Below are 22864 nucleotides of genomic sequence, written 5' to 3' on the forward strand. Positions count from 1 at the left end.
AGCTTTCATCAGTTAGAAGCACACAACTGTCCTTCCCACAATATAAAACATCAAACAGAAATTGTCAAAAATTCTGAACTTCTAGGAACCCAGCAAATCAGCAATGCAGCACTCTCTGTCTTTTCTACATTCATCTATATTAATTCCACTAAAAAGAAAACTTCTGTAGTAAAATTCTGAGAAGTCTAAGTCTACCCATTCTGTTTTCAATCATACATTTAAAGTCCATTTAGGAGTTACTTACTGAGCTCCCCTTGGTAGTTCCATAACAAAGAATAAGTTTTCTGTAGTTGTAGATCCGAACTTCTGAAAAAATGTTTAAGTGGTTGGGGATGTCTGTGAAGAGGGGAGGGAAGAGAGTGAGAAAATCACAGTAATCTGTAAGCCCACCACTTTGACAAAAAGAAGGTGATTTCTGTACCTGGTAGGGATCGTGCAAACTCCAGGACACACTCGTACAGCCGAGCAATACTGTTCCAGTCATTAAGGAACATCTCGACCACCTTGCGACCTCCAACTGGTTCAGACAACTGGTTTTCATACGTCAGGTAAACGTGACGGGTTGGTCCTGCAGTGTGAGGAGATGGCAAATACTGATCAACCCAGTGGTTCCTGAGCTGTGGTTTACACACTATGAGTGAACTGTGGCAAGTGACCAGAAAGGACATTGAAGTAACAAAAATGCATCAACTCAGCAGTCAGAATTTTGATTAAAATTTGATTACTGTGGTTTATTAGCAATCTCAGGAGCAGACAGCTGTCCAGTTACACCAAGACATGAAAACTACTGCAATTGACAATGTAAACTACAAAGAAACAAAATTTACCAGTGTTCCTCAATGAAACTTGCCTTGCTCCCTGGATGAAGTGCTGTTCAGTGGGCAGTTTGCAAACACCAGCTCGGCCACCCACGTGCGATTATTTCTACCTTGTAGTCGGAAAGTGCAATCAAGAAGAGATCGGTCCAGAGCCTTCTGTGTTTCCTCGTTTACACCTTTACAGGGAGGAATTCTATACATGACAAAAAACAGAAGTGCCATTACACACAGTACAGTTCCACAAGTAACAACAGCGCCTTCTAATATTTCCTGAAGGACTCCCAAGTCTGGACATGAAAGAATGAACTAATCAACAGCAGAGGCAGCTGGACTGCACAGTGAGATAACCTATTCCTCCTCAAGGACTGTAGTAAGTGTGTCACAAAAGCACTCTGAGCTAAGATCAATTTTTATATGGATTCAACACCTGCAAATTACAGACTATTAAAGGATCTGCTGAATTGTCCTTATCTCCTGGTGAACTAAGAGCTCACCAATATAAAGCTCTTATACAGAGAAATAAGACAAAAAAGATGAGAATAAGGAAGTTCTGTGGCAATCTGAATTCATTTGCCTTCTAGAACAAGCTTGCTCTACATGCAATGAACAACCTGGCAGTTCCCTTAGTACTCACTAATTTATTCGTATCCCAATGTGTGAATCGAGCTCAAGGGACAGACTAAATAAAGTTTAAGTAAAAACATGCCAAACTCTTTTTCAAATTCCTTGAGGATCTAGCCAGAAATTTCCTGTTCCACCCTTAACTTCAGCTCACAAGTTCCCTGCTCATATGCAAAGTTAAAAAGGTAGGGCCTGATGCATTTAGAGACTGGTGCCTTTATGTCACTGTACATTTCTGCAGCATAAAAGGAGTTATGAAGGTTTTACTCTAGGACGTGTCTTTGGGGTTTGTCGTTTTTTGCTTTAAACTGATTTGTTGCAGGTCCAGTTAGTGGCTGGTTGTGGCTGGCATTTCTCAGGGTTAGCACAGAGGCCACCACTATTGGCCTCCTATTAACAATTTCAATATAACTATTTCAATAGCCTATATGTTACAAAAGAATAGAAAATTTGCAGATGATGCCAAACTGAAGGGAGCACTTAACATGCTGGAGGTCAGGGCTGCCCTTCAGAGAGATCACAGATGGCTGGAGAAATAAGTTAACAGGAACCTTATGAAGTTCCATGAAAACAATTGCAAAGTCCTGCACTTGGGCCTAAATAACCTATTAAATTACTGTATGATTCTCAGATATTTCCTCTACAATCTCTTTACCATGCAATTGTCTTTTCTGGGATTCCTGGCATTTTCCTCTGCAGTTTCACATAATTGTCAAATAGCATATGGAGTATGTAGGCCTCTGATCTGATCTAAAACTGCATGTTCATGAATCATCATCACATCTTCCTTAGCACTGCCTGGATTTAAGGATTGAGAACTGCCAAACTGCTTTCAGAGCCCCTTGGTTTAGGCTAATGAAGGAAGCAAATTGTAGTTGGCTCTTTGTCTACTCTTATTTTCCTCTTTCTCTAGCACTGCTTCACATACAAGTGCAAGATACACAATATAAACACCCCTCCAAAAAAAAGGAAAAATAACCCCAAAACAAAAATCTTACCCCGGTCCTGATATTCTTATTGTTACTCTCCAAACAAGCCTTTTTTTTCTCTCAAGTGTACGTACAATAATAAAACGAAAAATAGAGAATATCCACTTACTTTAATAAACGTATTGCATGGCTGAAACCATCTCCTTCTACTTGTACTCCCTGGTGAGGAATGTCCATATTGGATAACTAGGAATGAACAAGAAAAATGTTATTCTAAGCAAAAAAGTCAAGCAAAAAGCTTCAAACATTTTCAAGGACTTTTTTTTTCCCCTGAGGGTGACAGATGTTTCATGTCCTCAAGCACTGGAAAGCCAAAAAACGGTCTGCTCCAATCTGGTATAAAGTTGTCTCCCAACCCTTCCCACAAGTGCATCTTTCAACCTCATTTTCCCTTTTCCCTCAACTTTTCACGCTTTTTGCAGTGCTTGGTATTAAGAGAAGCAGCTCTAGCAAGACTAGAGCAACACAGTGTAGAAGATTGAGTCACCCAGGCTCAGCTGGCTGGGCAACTCCAGAGTGAGCACATGACCACAAGTTTGCCAAACACTCGCATCTAGACACCAGAATCAGAAGTAGGGGAGGGGAAGAAGGAAACAAAATATTTTTTAATACCTACCTCTACCCGAAGCCCTATAAATGGCATATTTGTATCACACATGGCTACAATATGAGCTAGCACTTTATTGAAGGCACACATTTCTCCCGACCGTTTTGGTTTCTTGGGTTCTATGGAACATGGATCTCCAGATAACTAGAATTTATAAAATAAAGACAAATGTACTTGCATATTTGGAGTAAACACTTCAAAGAGATGTCAGAGAATAATCTAATTCATCAAAGTGTTAAATGAATCACACCCTGAGCACAAACTCCTGAAAGGATCCACTTCAGGACAAAAGCAATTCAGTTGAAGACTGTCTTTAAAACAGTACTTGAATATCACTAAGGCACGTCAGCCTGGTCCCAAGAAGTAACTCTTATCAGCCCCTGCAAGTCTTTCAAAGTCTATACATGGTGCAAAGCGTATCTCACAGATACCAGCACCCTGCATATCCAATATATACACACTCCTCTGCACAGAGCTCTGCCTTGGCTCGGGAGAGCAGTGGAGAAGGCCTGGCATGCATTGAAGGACAACTGTTACAAAACAGTTTCCCAGCATCTCCCTAGGGAAGCAGTCCAGAGAACTCATACAAGTAAGATGCCAGCCATACAAACCCTGGAAACATGGCTACTAAAACTGGAATTGATGCTCAGAATCTGTGTTGAGCTTTCATGCACTGTAACCACCCCAATGGCTTTTGGAACATGTACCTTGCGCTTGACACCACTTTTCATTTGTTTGCCACTTTTTGTGTCCAATACCAACTCTTCAATGTTTGGTTTGAACTGCTGTAGTAAAAGTGCAGTGGCAGGGCTGTCATCTCCTTCAGCATAGCTCACAGACAGAAAATGGTACTTGTACTCTAGTTCTGTGGGGTTGCCAGGAACATCAAACATCTCTACAACCTATATGTAAACAAAACAACAAATTGAGAAGATTCTCAAGCTAAGATTAAGTCTAACTCATTTCCTATCCTCTCCCTTTCAAAGGACAAATATTAGTCTTTTCCAACATATTAATACTGTGGCTAGGAAAGGGATCCAAGAAGAGATGAAGACCAAACCTTTCAGGAAAACAGAGAATGGGAAGGTTGCTGAGTAATAAAGCTGTATGTACCCTCTCCTGTATGAGCCTGAGTGCTTAACAAACCCACAGGAGACGGGAGGGAGAGGAGAGAATCAAGCATTACATCAATCACCTGGTTCCTAATGTTAAGAGTTAACAGTACCACAAACTGCCTGGGATATCCATGACAGGGAGCAAAAGACAGAAGCATTTTTCAGTTACTTACAATGTAGTACTGGGGAAGGCGAGTGAGTTTGATGAACAGTTTGTGTTTGGAAAGGTTTCCCACTGGATGGCTGGCATAATTAGCTAGCTGAAGAGTTTCACTGCTCACTGTAGGCAGATGTTTTATAGACTGTTTGCAGCGCTGCTGTCCAAGCCAGAACCTTGCATGGAAATAAAGGTATTAGTACCCTGAGTCTGGTTTACAGGATTCTAATATACTGCTGTGTAGAGCATTAGTGTCAAATTAAGAGTCAGTCATATTCTAAGCCAACATCTATGACTGCAGCACAAGTTAAATAAAGAAAAATCACATAGAAAATTTCATTACTTTGTATTTCCTTATCACTATATTTACATCTTGTCTTCAGCTTAAGAGACGGGTGTTAATTCAAGAAGAAAAGCCCTGAAATTATTTGCTGAATAAATTTTTATATGCTACAATATGAAATTACAACATAAAACAAAGAAGGGAAACGTTAAAAAAACATGCAGATTGCAGTTATTTGACAATCTGGAATCTTCAATTACGTTTTGGTATAGAAAGGAAAATGTTTGTTCCCATATGCTGGTAAGCAATACAGTAAAAAGAGTCACTGAAGCTGGATGTCACTGTGGGTTATGTTATAAACAAACTCATTCACCTGAGTAAGTTTGGAGATGAAGAGCTACATGAGAGACACCAAATTTAGTTTCATGATTGGAATTAAACTTTGTCCTACTCCAATGGATTTTGGCCATAGTGGCAAGGCCAGGAAGACTAGCAAGGCTTGAAAGGGGCTCAGAAATGCATGGGTTGGGTATTTAGTCAAACTTCCACTGACAATAGAAGAGGAAAGTGTGGATGCTGAGCATCTCTCCATCACAACACACCATATTTATTCTCACAGATACATGTCAGATACAGCTGTCCTAAAAGACATTTTGTGGACTGCTGAGCTTCCTCAGAAACTGCAGCACTACCCAAGCCATTATCTCAAGTACATTATTTATAACAAAGGGAAGTTGATTAGTTTCTCCAGGGTGCCAGTGCTTCATGCATCATCAAGCTTCTTTTAGAAGCTGAACTCCTCAAACAGAGATTTCACCCTGCAATTAAGTCAGAGCACTGGGAATTTCCAAAACGACAGAGCAGGTGGAACTCAGTTCTCATGCAGATGCAAACTGTGTTTGTATTATTTGCTACAACCTCTTATGGAAGCCAAATGTATCTCATGCTTAAATCTCAGGGCTTTATGGAAGGAAGATTAGAGGCTTAAACCAGCAAGGGCTGAAGTGCTAGAAGATAAACACGTTTTAAATCATCCTAGGCCACTTCCTGGTTTTTCCCTCTGTATTGTGAGAAGGGAGGTAATTTTTGCTGAGAAACAAGCAGAGTTCAGCTGTAGAAACACTGGAATAAAGGATATAGAAGATGAACATGAACAGAAAATGAGACTCTCAGGAAGCAAGTGGTCTGCTATTGACTTCAAGTGAAAAGACTTCATGCAAAGTGTGCACATAGCAATGCATGAGGCTACATGTAAGGAGGAAAACTAAAGCAGGGCTATGGAACAAAGTCCAAATAAAACCAGACTTTCCTCGACTGCTTAGAGGAGATAACAAATACTCAAAGTTGCTTACAACAGTGAGAAAGTGTAACCCCTACTGTGGTAAAACATAAAGCCATGCAAGTGTGATCATCCACAATACAAATGTAGTAACTCATTCCATGCAAACTAAGTGAACTGTTCAAGTCACTTACTTGAGCTGCTGGAGCCAAGGAATGATTCGCTTCATATCATCATTAACAGATTTCTCTATGTCATCGAGTGTCAGTTGATCTGCAAGAACATCAGATGAGTAAATGGTCTTAGAACCAGTCCTTCAAACAAAACTTCAAACTTTCATTGAAAGTGTCTCATCTAATTAATCTCAGAATCATGGAACAGCCTGGGTTTGGGCTTCAAAGGGGACCTTCAAAGATCATCTGGTCCAGCCTTTTGTGGGAAAGGGAGCATAGATGAGACTATCTAATCCCCTGTCCAACAGCATCTTGAACATATCCAGTGGTGGAGACCCCATCAAAACTCTCAGGGGGTTGTGCTATGGATTGTTTGATTTCGAGATGAAACTTCCCCTAGTGCAACTTGTAATTGTTGCCCCTTGTTTTTTCCACATGGCTTACTGTGAAGAGAGAGATTAAGGTACCAACAGATGATACATAATGCTTGTAAGACCACAGCAGGATGTTATTAACCAAATAAACTAAAAGAACTTTCTTTCTTCTCTTAAGCCCTGTGAAACCTGAAGTTAAGACTTGAACAGTAGTAACTCCAGATGTATAAGGTCCCATAATATAATTCTCACTGAGGTCCATGTGAAATGACCTCATCCATTAACAGCACAAGCCACGAATCATGAGTCATAAAGAATATGCATTGCATTGACCCCAAAAATAATTACTCTGTTGCCCTCTTAAAATAATCTTAACTAAACTGTGGCACTTAAGCAAAAAGATCCTCTTTTCTATTCCTCAAACTCCAATAGCTAGATGAGGACCCAAGTGTGGGGATCATTTGCTCACAAAACTTTGCAGACCTGACAGAACTGCTCCCACAAAATCACCTCACAGCGCAGGATTCTTGCAAGGTATTAAATGCCTCCTGATTTTGTGCCTACTTACCAACACCATACAGCATCAGCTGGAACATTCCAGAGTGGAGATCAACAAATACATGCAGGCACTCTGATCGACCACATGGTTCCAAAATCGGAATTACAAGAGTTGGGAGAGCCGTCTCAATGAACGCTAAACAAAAAATGATGTTAATAATTTCATAAAAAGTCAAGCTTATATTAAAACTTACCCAATTATAATAAAAAACCTGTATGTTTTTAGAGAAACAAACCCTACTTGCACATTATTACAGTGTTAACATAAAGAGAAAACTGAACATAAGAATTTGTCTGTGAAAACAGTGACAAATCAATGAGAAAAGGCAGACCAAATTTGAAGATTCTTAATCCTTGAATATCTTTCAACTCACTGCTTCACAATTGTAAGATCGATCTAAATCCCAAAAGTTTCAACAGCAGTTTAAGGAAAATCTCATCCAAAACTAGTTCAAAACAGTGAAAGATTTGCTTTCAATTCTGAACAGAAACAAGTTTTACAGTAGGCAAATTTTAACCCTTCAACCCAGACTACAATGTTCTACCAGCTTCACCTCTTACGCTGCATTCAGATGTATGCGTATTTCACCATTCTCAATGCAGAATAAGTCAAAGCTAAGTTTTGTTAATTCTAAACACATTTCCCTTTTTTTTTTTTAAATTTAAATTAATGAAAACAAGAAACATTAAGAGAAAAGGAAACCCTTCCTAGACACAAAAGGAAATGAACTAGAAAAACTTCAGCAGAAAACACATACAGTTGTCATTAACATTGTAGCTCTTAAGAATGGCTTTCAGCTCCTGGAGTTTTTGATGAGATCTTGCATGGACACTGTCTATTAGGAGTTTTTCTATTGATAGGTGGTCAATCTGTGAAAAAGAAATGTACTCAAGTAAGCTCGTATTTGATGTGTAGGCTTTCTGCATTAGCACACTGAAACAAAGGTACTTAATAAAACAATCACTTCAGAAATAATTTTCTTAGAACTGTGGTGAGACACATAGACTATTAACTTGAGTATTTGGATCACTACAAAATACAACAAGCTACCATAAGATCCTGTGCAGCAGGCAGTGGGAGAGGTTTTAAGCTAAGATTAGAAGATGTAAAAGAAGTTTCACAAAGTATGCTGTTACCACCCCCTGTGCAGACCTACTTGTCCTGGATCAAGTTTGGTCCATTTTCAGCTTAGTGTTTTTTTTTTTTTTCCCCTCCATTGGTGAGTAGCTTAAGCTAAAGAAAGAAGACCCCAAAGAAAAAACACCCCAAAGCAACACTTCATTAGGATAGGGTTGCCTCTACACAAACATACATGCAGCTGTAACATGAAATCCAACAAGTTTAAGTCCTGCTAACAGGGTAACAAGGCAGTGACAGGCACTGAGTATGAGCAACCCTACTGAACCCAGAAGTATCTAGGGGCTTGCATCTACATTCTGTTGCACCGCCAGTGCTGAAGCTCATGCCACCACTTATATTCACTGTAACCTACTTGTGCAATCCAAATTAAAGCATTTGCATTTACATTCATTCACATTACACTCGCATAATTTACATACTTTGCATAAGCAAAGCTCCAGATTACTGCGAAAGCTTTTTTCTAGGTAACCACACAGTGCTTTGAATACTGTTTGAGCTGAAGTAAACTCAAATTTTATTCCAGCATAAGACATAAATGCAGAAGAGGTTCATACAGCACAGAATTATACTATATACAGTGCCTACCTCTGCATTCCAGAATGACCTTCCCCTAAAGACAAGCTTTCCAAGACAAGGCCTTAAAAACCAAGTCTTTACCCATCCACAAGAGCATTTCAACTCAGCAGCTGCAATGGGTTAAGTCTTCCTCTCTAAGAAGCGACTACATCCAATTTTCAGTAGGTTAATGCAAACAACGTTCTCAGACAAACATGTTTGTTTGTGCCACTGTTTTATACAGTACCTTAAACAAACAGAAACCCAGTGTGCCATCTACGTCATTACAGCTGAGATCATTATTCAAACACTAAAACAGCATTGTATTTACCACAGCTGATAATTTTTTTAAGCTCAGAGCAAGTCCTTATAAAGGGAGGTCAGCTTTAACTTTGATAAATCTCAAATTTACAGTGGCCTCATATCTTAACCTACAGGCTGCAGACTCGATTCAGTGATCTTAGACTGTGTCACCTCCAGTGGACCTTCAGCAGATGTTGTAGATAAAGAGCATTTGCTTGGATTTACACATAAATACAGCATCTTCACTAATTCAACTCTATATTTAGTAGCCTAAATATGCTAATTTAGGCTATTAAATAAGAAAATGTAGTATATATTTACTATCTTGATAATAGAATTTCTGCTCTAAAAGTAGAGTAGAAGGCTACCATGCTTCACTAGGTTTCCCACATCCCTCTGTAGCTGAAACATTGGTAGTTCTTATAATTCACCATGTAGACTTTTCTGTCAGCACTGGTAACATGATGGGCCAAGAGGCTGAAATACGAAGTATGTACAGGAGGTGAAGGCTACCATCAGTAGAAAGTTCTGTGATGCAGGTGAAAGACCTGAGCTGGAAAGCTTTTCCCTGTGGAAAAACTGTACTAGAAGTGTGAAGACTACACCATTCACTCCAGTTACTAACTCTCCTAAACCCAAACACTGAAAGAAATAATGACAAACAGATGTCCTGATATATTACAGCCACATTTGCTGAGGGACTTACAGAGGATTTATTACAATACCCAGAATGCAGTTTTTCTTAAATATCTTTAACCAAGATCTAGAATTATCACCAGTGAAGCATGATCCAAGTAGGAACTTGACTGTAGTTACTCATTTTGGATCATTGCAACAATCCCACCTTTAAAATACAGGAATTTGAACATTCAAATAGGCCACATGATATAATCTGGTTAGCAATAATGTAAAACTAAGCTTCACTTAACACTTGTAACAAGCAAACCACATGAGTTCTTCAGCACAAGATTTCCAAATCATAACGTCAGATTTTCTAAAGTGGATAGCACTGCTGGGTAGCCAACTCCAGTGACAAGGGGAAGCTGATTTTCGAGGAGCTCCAAGACAGGAAAGGGAAGAATGGTCTCTCTATTTCAAACCAAACCTTAATAATAACTGATATTTTGCTGTTATTTCCCCCAGCCTCAGCATTCTGTCTCACAAGTGGTATATAATGCACTGTGAAGTAGGTGCAATTTTTAAGATGAAGTCAAGGCCAATAATTTTTAAGAACAATTCGAGGTCCCCACATAAACACTACACAACCTAGAGTAACTACTCACTAGAAATCTTAGAAACAGCTCTTTAAAGAGAATCAAAGTGGAACAAACTGACAGTGTAAAGCACTTGAGTTTTCGATTTACAAAATCAGGTGCCTCCTGAAAAGCAAACCTTTACCTTCATGGCTCTTTCCATCAGTTTGGAATCACAGGATGGCAGTGGAGGCTCATGAGATATTTGTAAGGGTTTTGAGACATCAGTTTCATCAATTTTTATAGTGACCTTATGGACAGATGCAGTCCCCGTTTTCCTGCCAAGTACCTGTTGACTTAAAACAAATGGAATAATTAAATCATGCAACTGGAAGAACAGAAAATATATTTTTCAGTAGCTAAACCTTGATTCTGTGTGTTCTGGTTAAAAACACTGTGTCAGCTGAACTGAAAAAGGCATCTGTTTTAGATGACATTTTAAAGCAGAACTGTTGGTTAACTGTAACTACACGAATTTTAGATGACTGCAAATTCAACACAGTCAGAAGTGTACTTGGATTGCTTTTTAAAATGTTATCTAGTGCGAGTCAAGCAATAAATATAGTAAAAGTCTGACAGAGATCTAATTAATTTTTAGATATCTCTGTAAATGTAAACTAATTTATAACTGTATCCACTCCTCTTCTGTACATTAGAGTGCAACCCTTACTTCTTTACAAATCAAGCAACACATGTAGGTACTTAATTAAAGGAATTTAGGAGTCTCACATCAAAAAGAAAGTACAATTCTGAAAATTATGGCTCAAGCTTGGTAAATATAATCCCTCCTTTTATTTCATTTATTGTTTGTTAACAATCTTTTTGAAATGAACTTACTTCCAAACAGAGAGTGAGAGACACTTCCCTGCATGGTACCGCTCCACTTGCACAAGGTCGCCCCAGCGCTCTCGGATCAGCATTAGTGTTTGTGAATGCAAGACTTCCAGCTGAAGAGCCAGGCAGAAGGAGTCTAATGCATGGAGCTAAGAAAATGTAAGATGTCCAGACAGTCTGTACACTACATAAACCTGTTTCTGTACACTACATCAATCCATTTGTCACCTATGTCAGACAAGATGCTGTCTGAAAACACACTAATGTACTAATCCAGAGATAAACACATATAAACAGCACCAAATATTTCTCAAAGGGGTTTTTTTTGTGGTTTTCTAAACTCTAAACTAGGACAGGCTGTTAAACAAGAGTCACAACAGCCTTGTTTTACAGATTTCTAGTTGTCATCATCTTTAACTGAAAAGATGATTACTAACAAAGAAATTCCACTCTATAGTTACCACTAACCCCACCTCCCACCTTCACCCTAAAACAACATGACTCTTTTGCAGAAACAGTTTCACTGAAATCCATTTCACACTGTCGAGCAATCTGCCCTTTGCAAGTGGAAAATCACTGCACATCCTGCATCTCCTCTCATTATTCACACAGACACAATAGACTTAACACACCCTCATCAACAGCACTTTACTGCAGTTCTGGGTAGCAAGAACTGTCGGCTCCCAGAACTTCCAAGTCAGCTCTGTATTTCATCTCCAAAATTAGCTGCTGCTGCTGCACTGACTTACCACACAACCTGCTGCCTTGAATACCTCACCTTCACCTTTGCTGATTTAGTGTGTAGAATTAAATTTGACATGCAGGCACCTGAGAATTACTGCTTCCAAGGCCATCATTTACTTCAAGGCCACCATAACTTCAGGCCCAGACACTTCCCCCAAGCTTAACAGGGAATCCATCCTTCTTGACTTCCAGCTACTAAGAAGATTGAGGCTACATTAAACACCTCATTCAGAAGCCCCTTTCAGAAGGATACGCAAGCAGTTGTACATGTCCTGAAGTGGCTTTTCATCAGCAAACAGCCGGGACTGGACCAACTGATGGATGAAGTTGATCTGCATGCTGTGAACCAGGGCTCGACCATCTTTTGCAAATGAAAAGTAAGTCATATTAGACATCAGAAAACTAGGTATTTAAAATAATTCAGTAAATTAATAAATTAAAAATGAAAAAGATACAGCTGTACCGAGCAATTTCCATACCAGGTTTTATAACAAAACAACAAAATCCTTGGTTTACTCTGGAAATTTTAGTCATTCTACTAAAGTCACTGTATAGCATTGTTAAGGTATTAAAACCCTGTTAAGCAAGGTCAAAACAGGACAAGTATATATAACTTCATTCTCTTAAGTTGTTATATGCAGAAAACCCAGTATAAACAAGACTTATACAGCGTCAGAGATGAACATCATGTTAAAAACAAAGCGTAAAGGTTTAATTTTTTTCTTACCACCAGTTTCCTTGTCTTCAACCAAAATTTCCAGCTTGAGAAGGCGCCAAGGGATGTCAGGGTCATCACCCATCACTGTCAAGGTGGCCTCAAACTCACCCTCAACTCGGAACTTCACACGGCCATTGGCTAAGGAAGACAAGAATGTTTTATTTCACTCAGTCTCCTAAGATGCCTCAAAATAACAATGTGGTAGCTCCTGGCACTCAAAATGGATTGCTTCCCTACCATTTCTGCTCTGTTGCTTATGTTTCTGTGCAACTCTGAAGATTTTACAGTCTGCAACAGACCCAATGTCAATAAGCAGCACAGCCAGATGTACAAACTGTCCTGAAGTTAACTTGTTAAATCTGGTAACTTGTTAACACTTGTGCTTCTGTAATACAGAGTAACACTAAGCTGACTACCAGCCTGACAAACAAAACATCTGGCTGAAATATTCCTATTCTTTGCTACTATCAACAATGAATACTTTCAGCAATATTCAAATAACATTCAGAACATGGATCTCAGCCCAGGCTGAAATCCAGCCCTGAAAACACATCTCCCTGCAAAGGATTTATTTAATATTAGAATATTATAAATCCATTTTCATGTGAGGAAGATAATCTTCTGCAGAATTTATATATATACAACAAACAAAGCTTATGCACACTATTTATCTAATTGATATGTACATCCTCACACCTCTGTGAACACTGCTATCTGTTTCAAGAATTGGGAGCAAGGACTAAAACTATGCAAGCAAGGTCATAAAGGAATGAGAGGCAGAGCAAACAAGTAAGTACAAGTCCTTACTCTAACCTGCAGGTCAACCTTCTTCTCAATCATTTAACGAACTATGTCCTATGCCTTTACAATTAAAGACATATAGAAATATTCCTGCAAAAATTTTAACCTTTTAACTCAGGAAGTTTCATTTTCAAGAGCACCCCAGACATCCTCTTAAAACAAACCACACTCTAAAATAGAAAATAATAGTCACTGAAATGTTTAGCTAACCGAAAACTCTCAAGACTCAGACATACTATCCATATTATCCATATTACCCATATATCATTCATATGTACTTCCACTAGACAAAAATACCTCTAATACTGACACTGCAAGCACTCACACAGGGACTACAGAAAACCTGCACTGAGATTCTTTAGAAACATTTCTGATCTAGGTCTGTAGGGAATGGTTTACAAATGGCTAACCTTGTCTTGGTTAAAAGCATGGACTAGGTCCATTCCCACCCCATTCTCTGTGATTCTGCAATAACCTAGTCCAGTTTATAGCCATCTTTCCTCTTAAAAAAGGTTATTTTAATGTTTACCACTACTTGGGCTAAATGAAAACAGATCTCAAAACAGCTTAAGAGATCTGGCACTGCAGTGAGCCACTGAACAAAAGGCGTGCATAAATATGAACAAATTCTGTGCCTGAACATAAGTATCAAAACAGCTATAAAAAGCTACATTAGAGTGACTTGTTTAAACTCAAGTTCAAACAGTTTCTGCAGAAAGACCTAACAGCTTTACTAAGTTGCATTTTAAAAACAAATTAAGATGAAGTAGTCCAAAGACCATTTTGCAAAACATTTGCTAAAAGAGCAAGACACTGTCTAAAACCTTTTGGCACTACCTGCACAGGATTTCCTCTTGAAAGTCAATATTTCAGCAATATTATCAGTGCCCTCATTTTTCAAAGGGGGGAAAAAAACACATCTTTTAATGTCATACAGAGATAGGATCCTAGTCTTCATAGACGAAGCATCCTTAATGGTCTCAAGCTAACATTTAGTTTTGCTTTAGCATTAAAACAACAATTTTAAATCAGCCTGCAATAACATATCCTTCAAAAAGTAATCCCAGTTCTTACCAACTGTAAGATTTGCCAGCTGTGGAGGAAGATCCGTAGTCACGAGTCGATGCCGAAGAATCTGGTTTAGCTGATGAAGTGTGGTTTGCTTCTCACTCTTTGTTATTGGGTCAGGAGGGATTATTTTATCCTGTTACAATAAACACAAGCAAGTCTACGCATCTCAAACACTTTAAACAGGTTGACAGCAGCCATTGTGAAAACCAACCAGACCAGAAGTCTGAAAATATAAATACTACAGGTCACTGCCCAGTGAAGTTTTCTATCTCACACTGAGATTTGCTTTCCAGCTGATTACGTTTTACCCAAGACTGACCACTGAGAAAAATCACTAAATTTGACAGAACTAAATAAATGGAGGGAACGTTCTACTGGGAAAGCGTAACTTGTTCAAACAGGAAGTGTTCTGCATGAGAAACTGACACTGCAGAGACTTGGCTCTAGGCCTGTACTGAGCTACAGTTCCATCTGCACACAGACAATTAGTTTGATTACTGTGCATTTGATGCTGTACAGGGGATTCCCACACTCCCCAGACACAGCAGAGTTATTTACCCTAATGCAGGTGGGCAGCCGAGGGTAGGATCCAGTTGTCAGAACATCAATTGCATATGGGATGGCAAAGCTGGGCAGCCGAGCATGAACCAAAGCATCTCGAGCCAGCGATGCCAGACGATCAGCAGTGTCCACAAACAGGATGGCCTGCTGATCTAAGAAACTCGATATCATCTGTAAAGGACAAGGAGTAGGAAAAAAAGGCAATTTAAAAAAATGCACAAATCAATGGCCCTTTATAGTCAGTTTATCTGTCACTTCCAATTCAAGTACATTTACAAAACAAAGAAAGAATGAATATTCTGGCCACTTCTTACATTCACATGCAAGGACACCTAAAATCCACATGCCATTCCTGGTGCTGTGGGGGATCTGTGCAGCCTCACAGCTCTTTATCTGCTGATTGCTACTGGAATGCAACCATACTTGTTTGTAATCAGTAGGGGCTTGTTTTTCTGCAACATTCTGGACTTTATTCTTATTTATCCAAGATCAGGATGAAAGTGATAATAAGAACTAACACACTCAGATCACCATCTTCCCTGTCCTGTTATCTCAACCCAAAGCATTCCTGAAACTATGTGCAGACAAGCCTTTCATTTTATGTCACTGATGAGTTTTTGGGAACATGAACTGTTAAAAAACAAGATTATACAATCTCTAAACAGGAATATTTTTTTCAAATTTCTGTAGTAAAAAGAAGTCAGGGTGCAGCAATATCCCATATCCCTCAGAGACTGTTTCATGCCAGACTCTGTCTCTAACTTACCGCACACTTTTCCACCTTCCCAGCATTATTAGCCCACTTGACCAAGGCTAACAAACGAACAAACAGCTGACGAGTGCGACTTGCAAATTGCACTATCTCTATTTTCCTGCAAAAAAAAGTAAATGTACATTAAGCCAGTGCTCAGATATATAATAAAGCTGTAATTTAACTGTGTGCCAATTAAAAAAGAAAAAGAGCTGTAATGATAACTTCTAATTGTGTTAATACAGGCATAAGTAATATGTAGCTTGTTTGATTAAGAGCATGGGGGGGAAAAAAGCTCTGTTGTGAATACCTAACAATATACATGGATTCTAACAAATCATGACTGTCTGGGGAAACAAAAAGCATATTCATAGGAATTAATCACTGACTGTAAGAGAAACAATTCCATCATGAACTCAACTAAATTATCTTTACAGCTTTTACAGGATTTCCTCAAGGCTTAAGATTAAGTTTAAAGTAGGCAACACACCCAAGGATTACAGGACCTGACAGTAACATTACACTTACATTCACTATAAATAAACAGACAAACAAACAAACAAATAAGGTACTAAACAAAATACATTCTAGCTTTTTTACATCATCTTTACATAGTATGTTACAATATGGAAATAGGGGGGTGGTGGGGAAGACCACAAAAACCCCACCCTGTAACTTTCCTTTCCATTCCTGCCTTGCAAAGAAATGGAAATAAGGACTTACTGACTCCCAGTATTCCTCCCACCATTCTTTGTATTAGATAGTCAAAATGAAGGAGTATATGTCTGCATGTCTTCAGAGTTAATTTTTGTAAAAGAGAATGCAATACAGGCATAGGCAGATTTCCATGCTTTATTACAGATCTACACTGTAGATGCATCAGATGAGACACAAAGATCTACAGTGTAGATCTGTAATACCATACAATCTGAAATACCACTTCATCAACTGTTTATAGAGGTTTTCCTCCCTTTCTGTGGGTTCAATTTACTAATTTCACTACAGTTTTCTACTTAGTTTGGAAAAAACCCCAAACCTAAGCTGTTTTCCTAATAAGGTTTTCTAAAGTAACAGAAGCATTTGGACAAAAAGAACATTAATTAGTGCATAAGACACTGGCTTCTAACAAACAGAAGCTGCACCTCCTGATCCCAATCTGTAAAATACAAACTCATAACACAGAAAGAGCCTGATTCTGCTGAGAGTGTTGGTGTAATGAGGTTAACTTTTCTGGGCAAGTAAAGCATAATCTGCTTGTAGCAGATGAACATGTAAGGCCAGAAGCACAACTAATACCATCTGTTCCTGTTTCTTCCATTACATACTGTGAACCTCATCCAAGAACTTGGGCATTAGGCCAATAACTTCTCCGTGTTCTAGAGCAAATGTTTTGGAATGGCATTCAGCCTGATATTAAGATTTCAAGCGGTGGACAAGCTGCTGTACGTACACACTGCCCTAACAGTAACCACACTACAAAAACAAGATGTTGAGAATTTTGAAAGATTCAGAAAAACTTTATGAGATTTGAAAGATGGCTATAGTGAGACTTTAGAAAGCCAGCAATCTCTCAGACAAACTCCACATAGAAGTTGCTAAAATCCAGTAGTTATGTCAAACGTCTACGGTGAAAGCCGCATGATAGCAGGAAAAATTCAAATTGATGTTCTGTGACTAAAAATAAATTAAAAAACCAGCCCCCCAAAAGCACAACGATTTAATAATGAAAATGACTGACAAATCTAGACAGAGTATTCCAGTAACTATTCCATTAATACCACTTAAATGAAGTTAGAGAAGACTTGTTACTTCGATTTGACAGAACCCTGCTTCCAGAAGCACCACCATCATCCCTCAATGACAACTGCATTGGGAATCGACTTCTCTAATAAAACATAAAGGCCTTAAAATTTGCTGCATTGTCTTTCATTATAGGTACATGACCTTATTCTGGGCTACACAAAAATAAATATTCAACGAAGATGAAACTTCAGGAAAGAGTTTATTTACAAAACGAGAAACAAAAATTAAAAATCTTTCTAACAACCACGTTGCTCAGTGCATTTTTTACCCCTGGTCTTCACTGCTAAGTTTGGATCTCAGGTTTTGGGTTCTTCAGACTAATTAATGGCTGAGTCTGGGGGAGTGAAGCATTAGCTACAGTAGAATTAAATCAAGTTAAGGACCACTTCAGCAAGCTTGACATACAAAAGTGCATTGGAGTGGATGGGCTGCCTTTCAAGGATTCTGAGGGAGCTGATCCATGCCACTGTAAAGTTGCTCTCTACCATTTTCAAAACCCACAATGATGAAAGGTCTTGATGACAGCAAAAAGACAAACACCATGTCCTTCTTCAAGAAGGCAAAGGAGGAGCTAGGGACCTATAGGTCAGTTGGCCTAAGTTCAGTTAAGAAAAAAATTCACAGGACAAATCTTTCTTTAAGTTATGTCCAGATAAATACCAAGCAAGCATGAAATTAGCCTGGAAACTACCAGCAGAAATTTGCCAAGGGCAAACCACCTCTGATCAACAAATTGCCTTCCACAGGATGAACTGCTATGTGATCAAGGGGAGATCAGAAGATGGATTTACATTTGCAGGAAACATGTGACATACAAGGATGGGCTGAGGAAGCTGAGTTTGCTCCTGCTTAAGAAGAAAAGGCTGTGGCAAGATCCTACTGCTACCCTCAAATATCTAGAGGGTATTGTAGGGAAGATGGAACTGGACTCTTTTCAGAAGTGCAGAAGGCCAAGGTACAACAGCTACAAACTAAACCAGTGAAAAACTAGTTAGACATGAGGAAAACAAAGAAACACAGTGATGTGGTCAAAGACTGAAGTAGGTTACCCAGAAAAAGATAATGATACTGTGCAAAAACCAGTCTCCATTACCAAAAAGAAAGCCCCTGGATTTCCCCAGCAACTCAGCACAACTAATTTTACGCCACAGCACTAATGTTTTTTTTTAATCCAACCACTTTATTGTAAGAGTTATTTATTCCTACAATTGACAACTAATAAATGACCCTGAAAAAAAAGGCACTGTATTATACTACGATGCATAATTTCTCATCGGTTTTTCTTATCACACCATCTTTTAAATAGGCACTGTAGTACAGAACTTATATTTTATGTGAACTTTATTAGAGGATAACACCATCACATCTTCACCAAAGTATATATGCCATGTCACTAGGCTCTAGCTCCAAGAAACAGAGCTTGAAGCCCAACTACTGAAGCCACTACAGTCTCAAAGCTCAAGAAAATATGGATAATTAAGCTACATTCCTACAGATGAGCTCTTCCAAGAGCTGGAAAGCCACTTCACCAAGAGGAGTTGTAAGCCAAAGTTAACAAGGATATTGTTTTGGGGTAACTTTATGATGTTGTACCCCATATCGCTGTTCTATGCTCAGAAATTAATTTTTTGCCTTTTCTGTGCCTTTAAACTGAGCCTGAGAGGGGGGAGAGAAAAAAAAAAACCTCAGCAAAACTTTCAAAGCAGTTTACAGTTTGTTTTCAAGGACACAGAGACAGAGACGGTTCTCTGCGTCCAGCTGCGGCAGCAGAGCGAGAGCGGAGGGAAGCACCCGGCTTGCTTTCCAGCCAGCTTTCGGCCTTTTCCCCGGAGAGCTGGACTTTTGTTTTCCTGGGACTTCAACTTTTCCCTTCTTCTCTGCTGGACTGTTTCAACATCAGAATACATTGGGAGGGCTTTCCACTGAGGCCTTGGCCCTGGAGGTGGGCCCACCCTGTTCCAGCTCTGAGGAGGAGGGGAGAGGCTACCTATGGAAGGACTATGAAATTTTCCCAGGTTTTTCTCTCCACAGCGAGAGGTTCTATTATTATTTAGCATTATTACCCTTTTCCCGTGTGTTTGTTAAATAAATAGTTTTATCTCTTTCACTTTCCTTCGAGGAAAATTCATTTTTTCCCGAACCTGGTGGGGGAGGGCTGGTTGTAACCTGCCTTCTCTCAGAGGGTATTCTCCTCCAAATTTGTCCAAACCGGCACAGATGTGAACATTTAATTTCAAGACAATTTCAATCCAAGGACATTCTTTGTACATTGAAGGCTGTCTTATTTCATTTTCTCTGTAATCCATTAGGATTTAAGTTGCTGCCCCAGATCCACGTGCCTAACAAAGCCGAATCCAACTTTACCTAGAAATGCTAAGTATTGAGATGGGAAAAAAAACCCCCAATCAGTACAAGGGAGCTCTGGACCCAAGTCGGACATAATTTCCTCAGTAAATACTGTGATAATTAAAAACCCAAGCTAAACCAAATCAAAACCCACACTGTTTCTCTTAATAAAATACTATGCAGAAGGAAAAGGGGTACAGGTAATCATTCCAGGTTATGATTCCATGAAAATGGGATTAATTCCACATGTTATGAGAGTTTTGGAAGGTTTGAGATAACAATTAATGATCATCCTGGTACACAGAATTCTTTATTAAGATTCTTAGGAATATCATAGCTCCTATATCTCTCTCAAGACATTTGGGTCAATTAATACATCAACACAAAGGGAACAATATTCTGACAAGTTTCGTAACATTTATTAAGAGAAACAAAAAAGTAAATGGATTTTTTTCATCTCAGCAGGGTGCTGTTCTGGTCTCTTACATTTGCTCTCCATTAATTTCCACACTTCAAAACCAAATAGAACAGGAGCAGAAAACAGTGCCCAGGATAAGAAAGATCAGGTAAAATGGAAAAATGCAGAAAAGAAGTTTTTACCTTGCTGTCCTTGTTCTGAACAAAACATTACTTTATCACACTAACTAGAATCTCCAGTTCCCTTTCACATCAGCTTTACTGTCAATTCATTGCTTCAAGATTCATGAAGAGAAAAATCCCCTTAACAGAGTTCACCTACTGTAACAGCAACAAAAAAAAGCCCAAAACAACTGTAAACCCAGACACCAACAAAACCCAATATTGTCACTGACGCTGAGAAAAAACTTGAAAATATGTAGTGACAGCAAGACAGACAAAGCTTATTTTCTTTCATAAAATCTAAAATTACGTGAAAAAGATTTTATTTAAACAGCAGTATATTAATATTAACATCCTAAACAAGTTCCATATTTTAACATGTATTACAGATTTTCTTCTCATAACTCACCTTTCCATATCAGTCTTTCTTGGTAATCTATATGAAAGAAGAGGGGGAAAAAAAAATGTATTATATATTGTCCTATTACATTTCAGACAACTAGAAATTTAATTAGCAACCTTCAAGCACAGGAACTTCTACATAACTAGAAAGTATAGAAAAAATAGTACCATGGGTCACCTTTCACTACTCTGTACCAGGCAAACTGGAACTGGACAAATTAATTGAGAAGTTTGATGAAGGGTACTGAAATCAATTACTCTACACACGCCATAAACACAAAGGATGGACTTCTTGACTGATATTCTGGAAATTTTTTCAAAGCAAACTAAAACTTAAAATTCCTTGTCCTGTCCAGGCTTTGAATATTCTTTAACTCACGTCAGGCAAACTTCAATTTGCACCCTTACCAGACATGGTACTGTACAAGAGCTATACCTATTTCTTCCCATTTGTTCTGTACGTCGCTTCTTGAAACACACAGCTTCCCCACAAGAACCTCTACGGTTAAACAACGTTAAGAGGGAAACAGGTTTATTCAGAGTCCAAATGCTTTCTGGAAAGTTTTTCTTGGCCCAAAAACATTCCTTTGTTTTGCCACTTCAAACGCAACAACATCGGCATGGCAGATCATTAAGTAAACGTAAATAACTTATTTCCCCAAAATAATCAAACAGTATTTTTAAAACTACAGAGGCAAGTCAAGGAGTTGCAGCATCTGAAAACACCTCAGTTTCAGACATTCCAGCTTCACACATTTTGATATCAGTACCAGCACTACAGTTGGGGTTTTTTGGCAGTAACTTGGGGCCAAACTTAAGCATTTAAGCAGCCAATCGGCAGCTGCTTTCAGTTCTCACAATCATTTTCTCTGTTTATGACAGATCACTCAGCAGCTTTCGCTGTGCCCCTGGACACAGCCTGATGCAGAGACCAACCTGCCTGCACAGGCATCTCCCCGGACGGGAGAATGGGCAAGGGTACTTACAAGAGCAGGACAACGGGGAATGGGAAAGAGAGTAAGTTTAGATTAGGTATCAGGAAAAAATTCTTCCCTGTGAGGCTGGTGAGGCACTGGCACAGGTTGCCCAGAGAAGCTGTGGGTGCTGCATCCCTGGAAGCGTTCAAGCTCAGGTTGGATGGGACTCTGAGCAACCTGGTCTAGTGGAAGGTGGCCCCGTCCATGGCAGGGGGTTGGAACAAGATGATCTTTATGGTCCCCTCCAACCCAAACCATTTTATGAATGGAAAAGCGCAACCACGTCCCCCCACTCCAGCCCCGGATGAGCTCCGGGACAGATCCCTGGCGAGGCCTCCGCATCCTCCCGGGATGCTGCGAGGCGGCACCGCCAGCCGGGCACGGAGAGATCTGCGGCACTCACAGGTCGGCCAGCACGGTGAGCTCGGCGTAGGTGCGGTGCAGGAGGAACTCGATGAGGGTGCTGAGGCGGTAGCCGGGGCTGGCGGCGGCTGTCACGGCGCCGGGGGCCGGCGGGGCCGGGGCTGACGCGGGGCCGGCCGGCACCAGCTGGGCGCTCTCCAGCTGCACCGGCGCCATGGCGGCGGCGGCGCCTCGGCCCCGGGCAGGAGCCGCGCGGCAGCCCGGGAACGGCTCCCGGTGGCGCCGGCACCGTGCCCGGCTCGCCCCGCACGGAGGGAGCGGGGAAGGGGCGGCGGGAGCGGGGCGGCTCCGCAGCGCTCAGAGCCCGCCGGGCGCAGGGGCCGCCGCCATGATGGGGCACGGAACCGGAAGCGAACGGGGAACCTTTCCGGGAAGCGCGGGCGGGGCGGGGGCCGCGGGCGCACACGGGATACAGGGACACCCACGGGATACAGGGACACCCACAGGGACACCCACGGGACACAGGGGCACCCACAGGGACACCCACGGGATACAGGGACACCCACGGGATACAGGGACACCCACAGGGACACTCACAGGGACACCCACAGGGACACCCACGGGATACAGGGACACCCGCGGGACATAGGGACACCCACGGGATACAGGGACACCCACAGGGACACCC

At 40.2% G+C, this 22864-nt stretch overlaps 1 protein-coding gene across 2 annotated transcripts in view; it reads right to left on the minus strand.

Moving 5' to 3' along the window:
• The window catches only part of MED14 (mediator complex subunit 14), a 35558-nt gene extending 13151 nt beyond the window's left edge, over nt 1-22407 (minus strand). For both annotated transcript variants that reach the window (XM_039552276.1, XM_039552265.1), the window contains exons 1-19: nt 22217-22407; nt 20844-20870; nt 15722-15827; nt 14953-15126; nt 14398-14527; nt 12532-12660; nt 12058-12165; nt 11064-11196; nt 10372-10522; nt 7733-7844; nt 6985-7110; nt 6064-6142; nt 4324-4483; nt 3743-3937; nt 3045-3179; nt 2538-2614; nt 851-1011; nt 422-568; nt 245-336 (exon numbers count right to left, since the gene is read on the minus strand). In XM_039552276.1, the coding sequence (XP_039408210.1) occupies nt 245-336; nt 422-568; nt 851-1011; nt 2538-2614; nt 3045-3179; nt 3743-3937; nt 4324-4483; nt 6064-6142; nt 6985-7110; nt 7733-7844; nt 10372-10522; nt 11064-11196; nt 12058-12165; nt 12532-12660; nt 14398-14527; nt 14953-15126; nt 15722-15827; nt 20844-20870; nt 22217-22392 (2418 nt within the window). In that variant the 5' untranslated portion in view covers nt 22393-22407. The remainder of the gene's footprint in view (nt 1-244; nt 337-421; nt 569-850; nt 1012-2537; nt 2615-3044; nt 3180-3742; nt 3938-4323; nt 4484-6063; nt 6143-6984; nt 7111-7732; nt 7845-10371; nt 10523-11063; nt 11197-12057; nt 12166-12531; nt 12661-14397; nt 14528-14952; nt 15127-15721; nt 15828-20843; nt 20871-22216) is intronic.
• Nucleotides 22408-22864: the final 457 nt, after the last annotated feature.

Source organism: Corvus cornix, chromosome 1, assembly GCF_000738735.6.
Source record: "Corvus cornix cornix isolate S_Up_H32 chromosome 1, ASM73873v5, whole genome shotgun sequence".
NCBI classification, from domain to species: domain Eukaryota; kingdom Metazoa; phylum Chordata; class Aves; order Passeriformes; family Corvidae; genus Corvus; species Corvus cornix.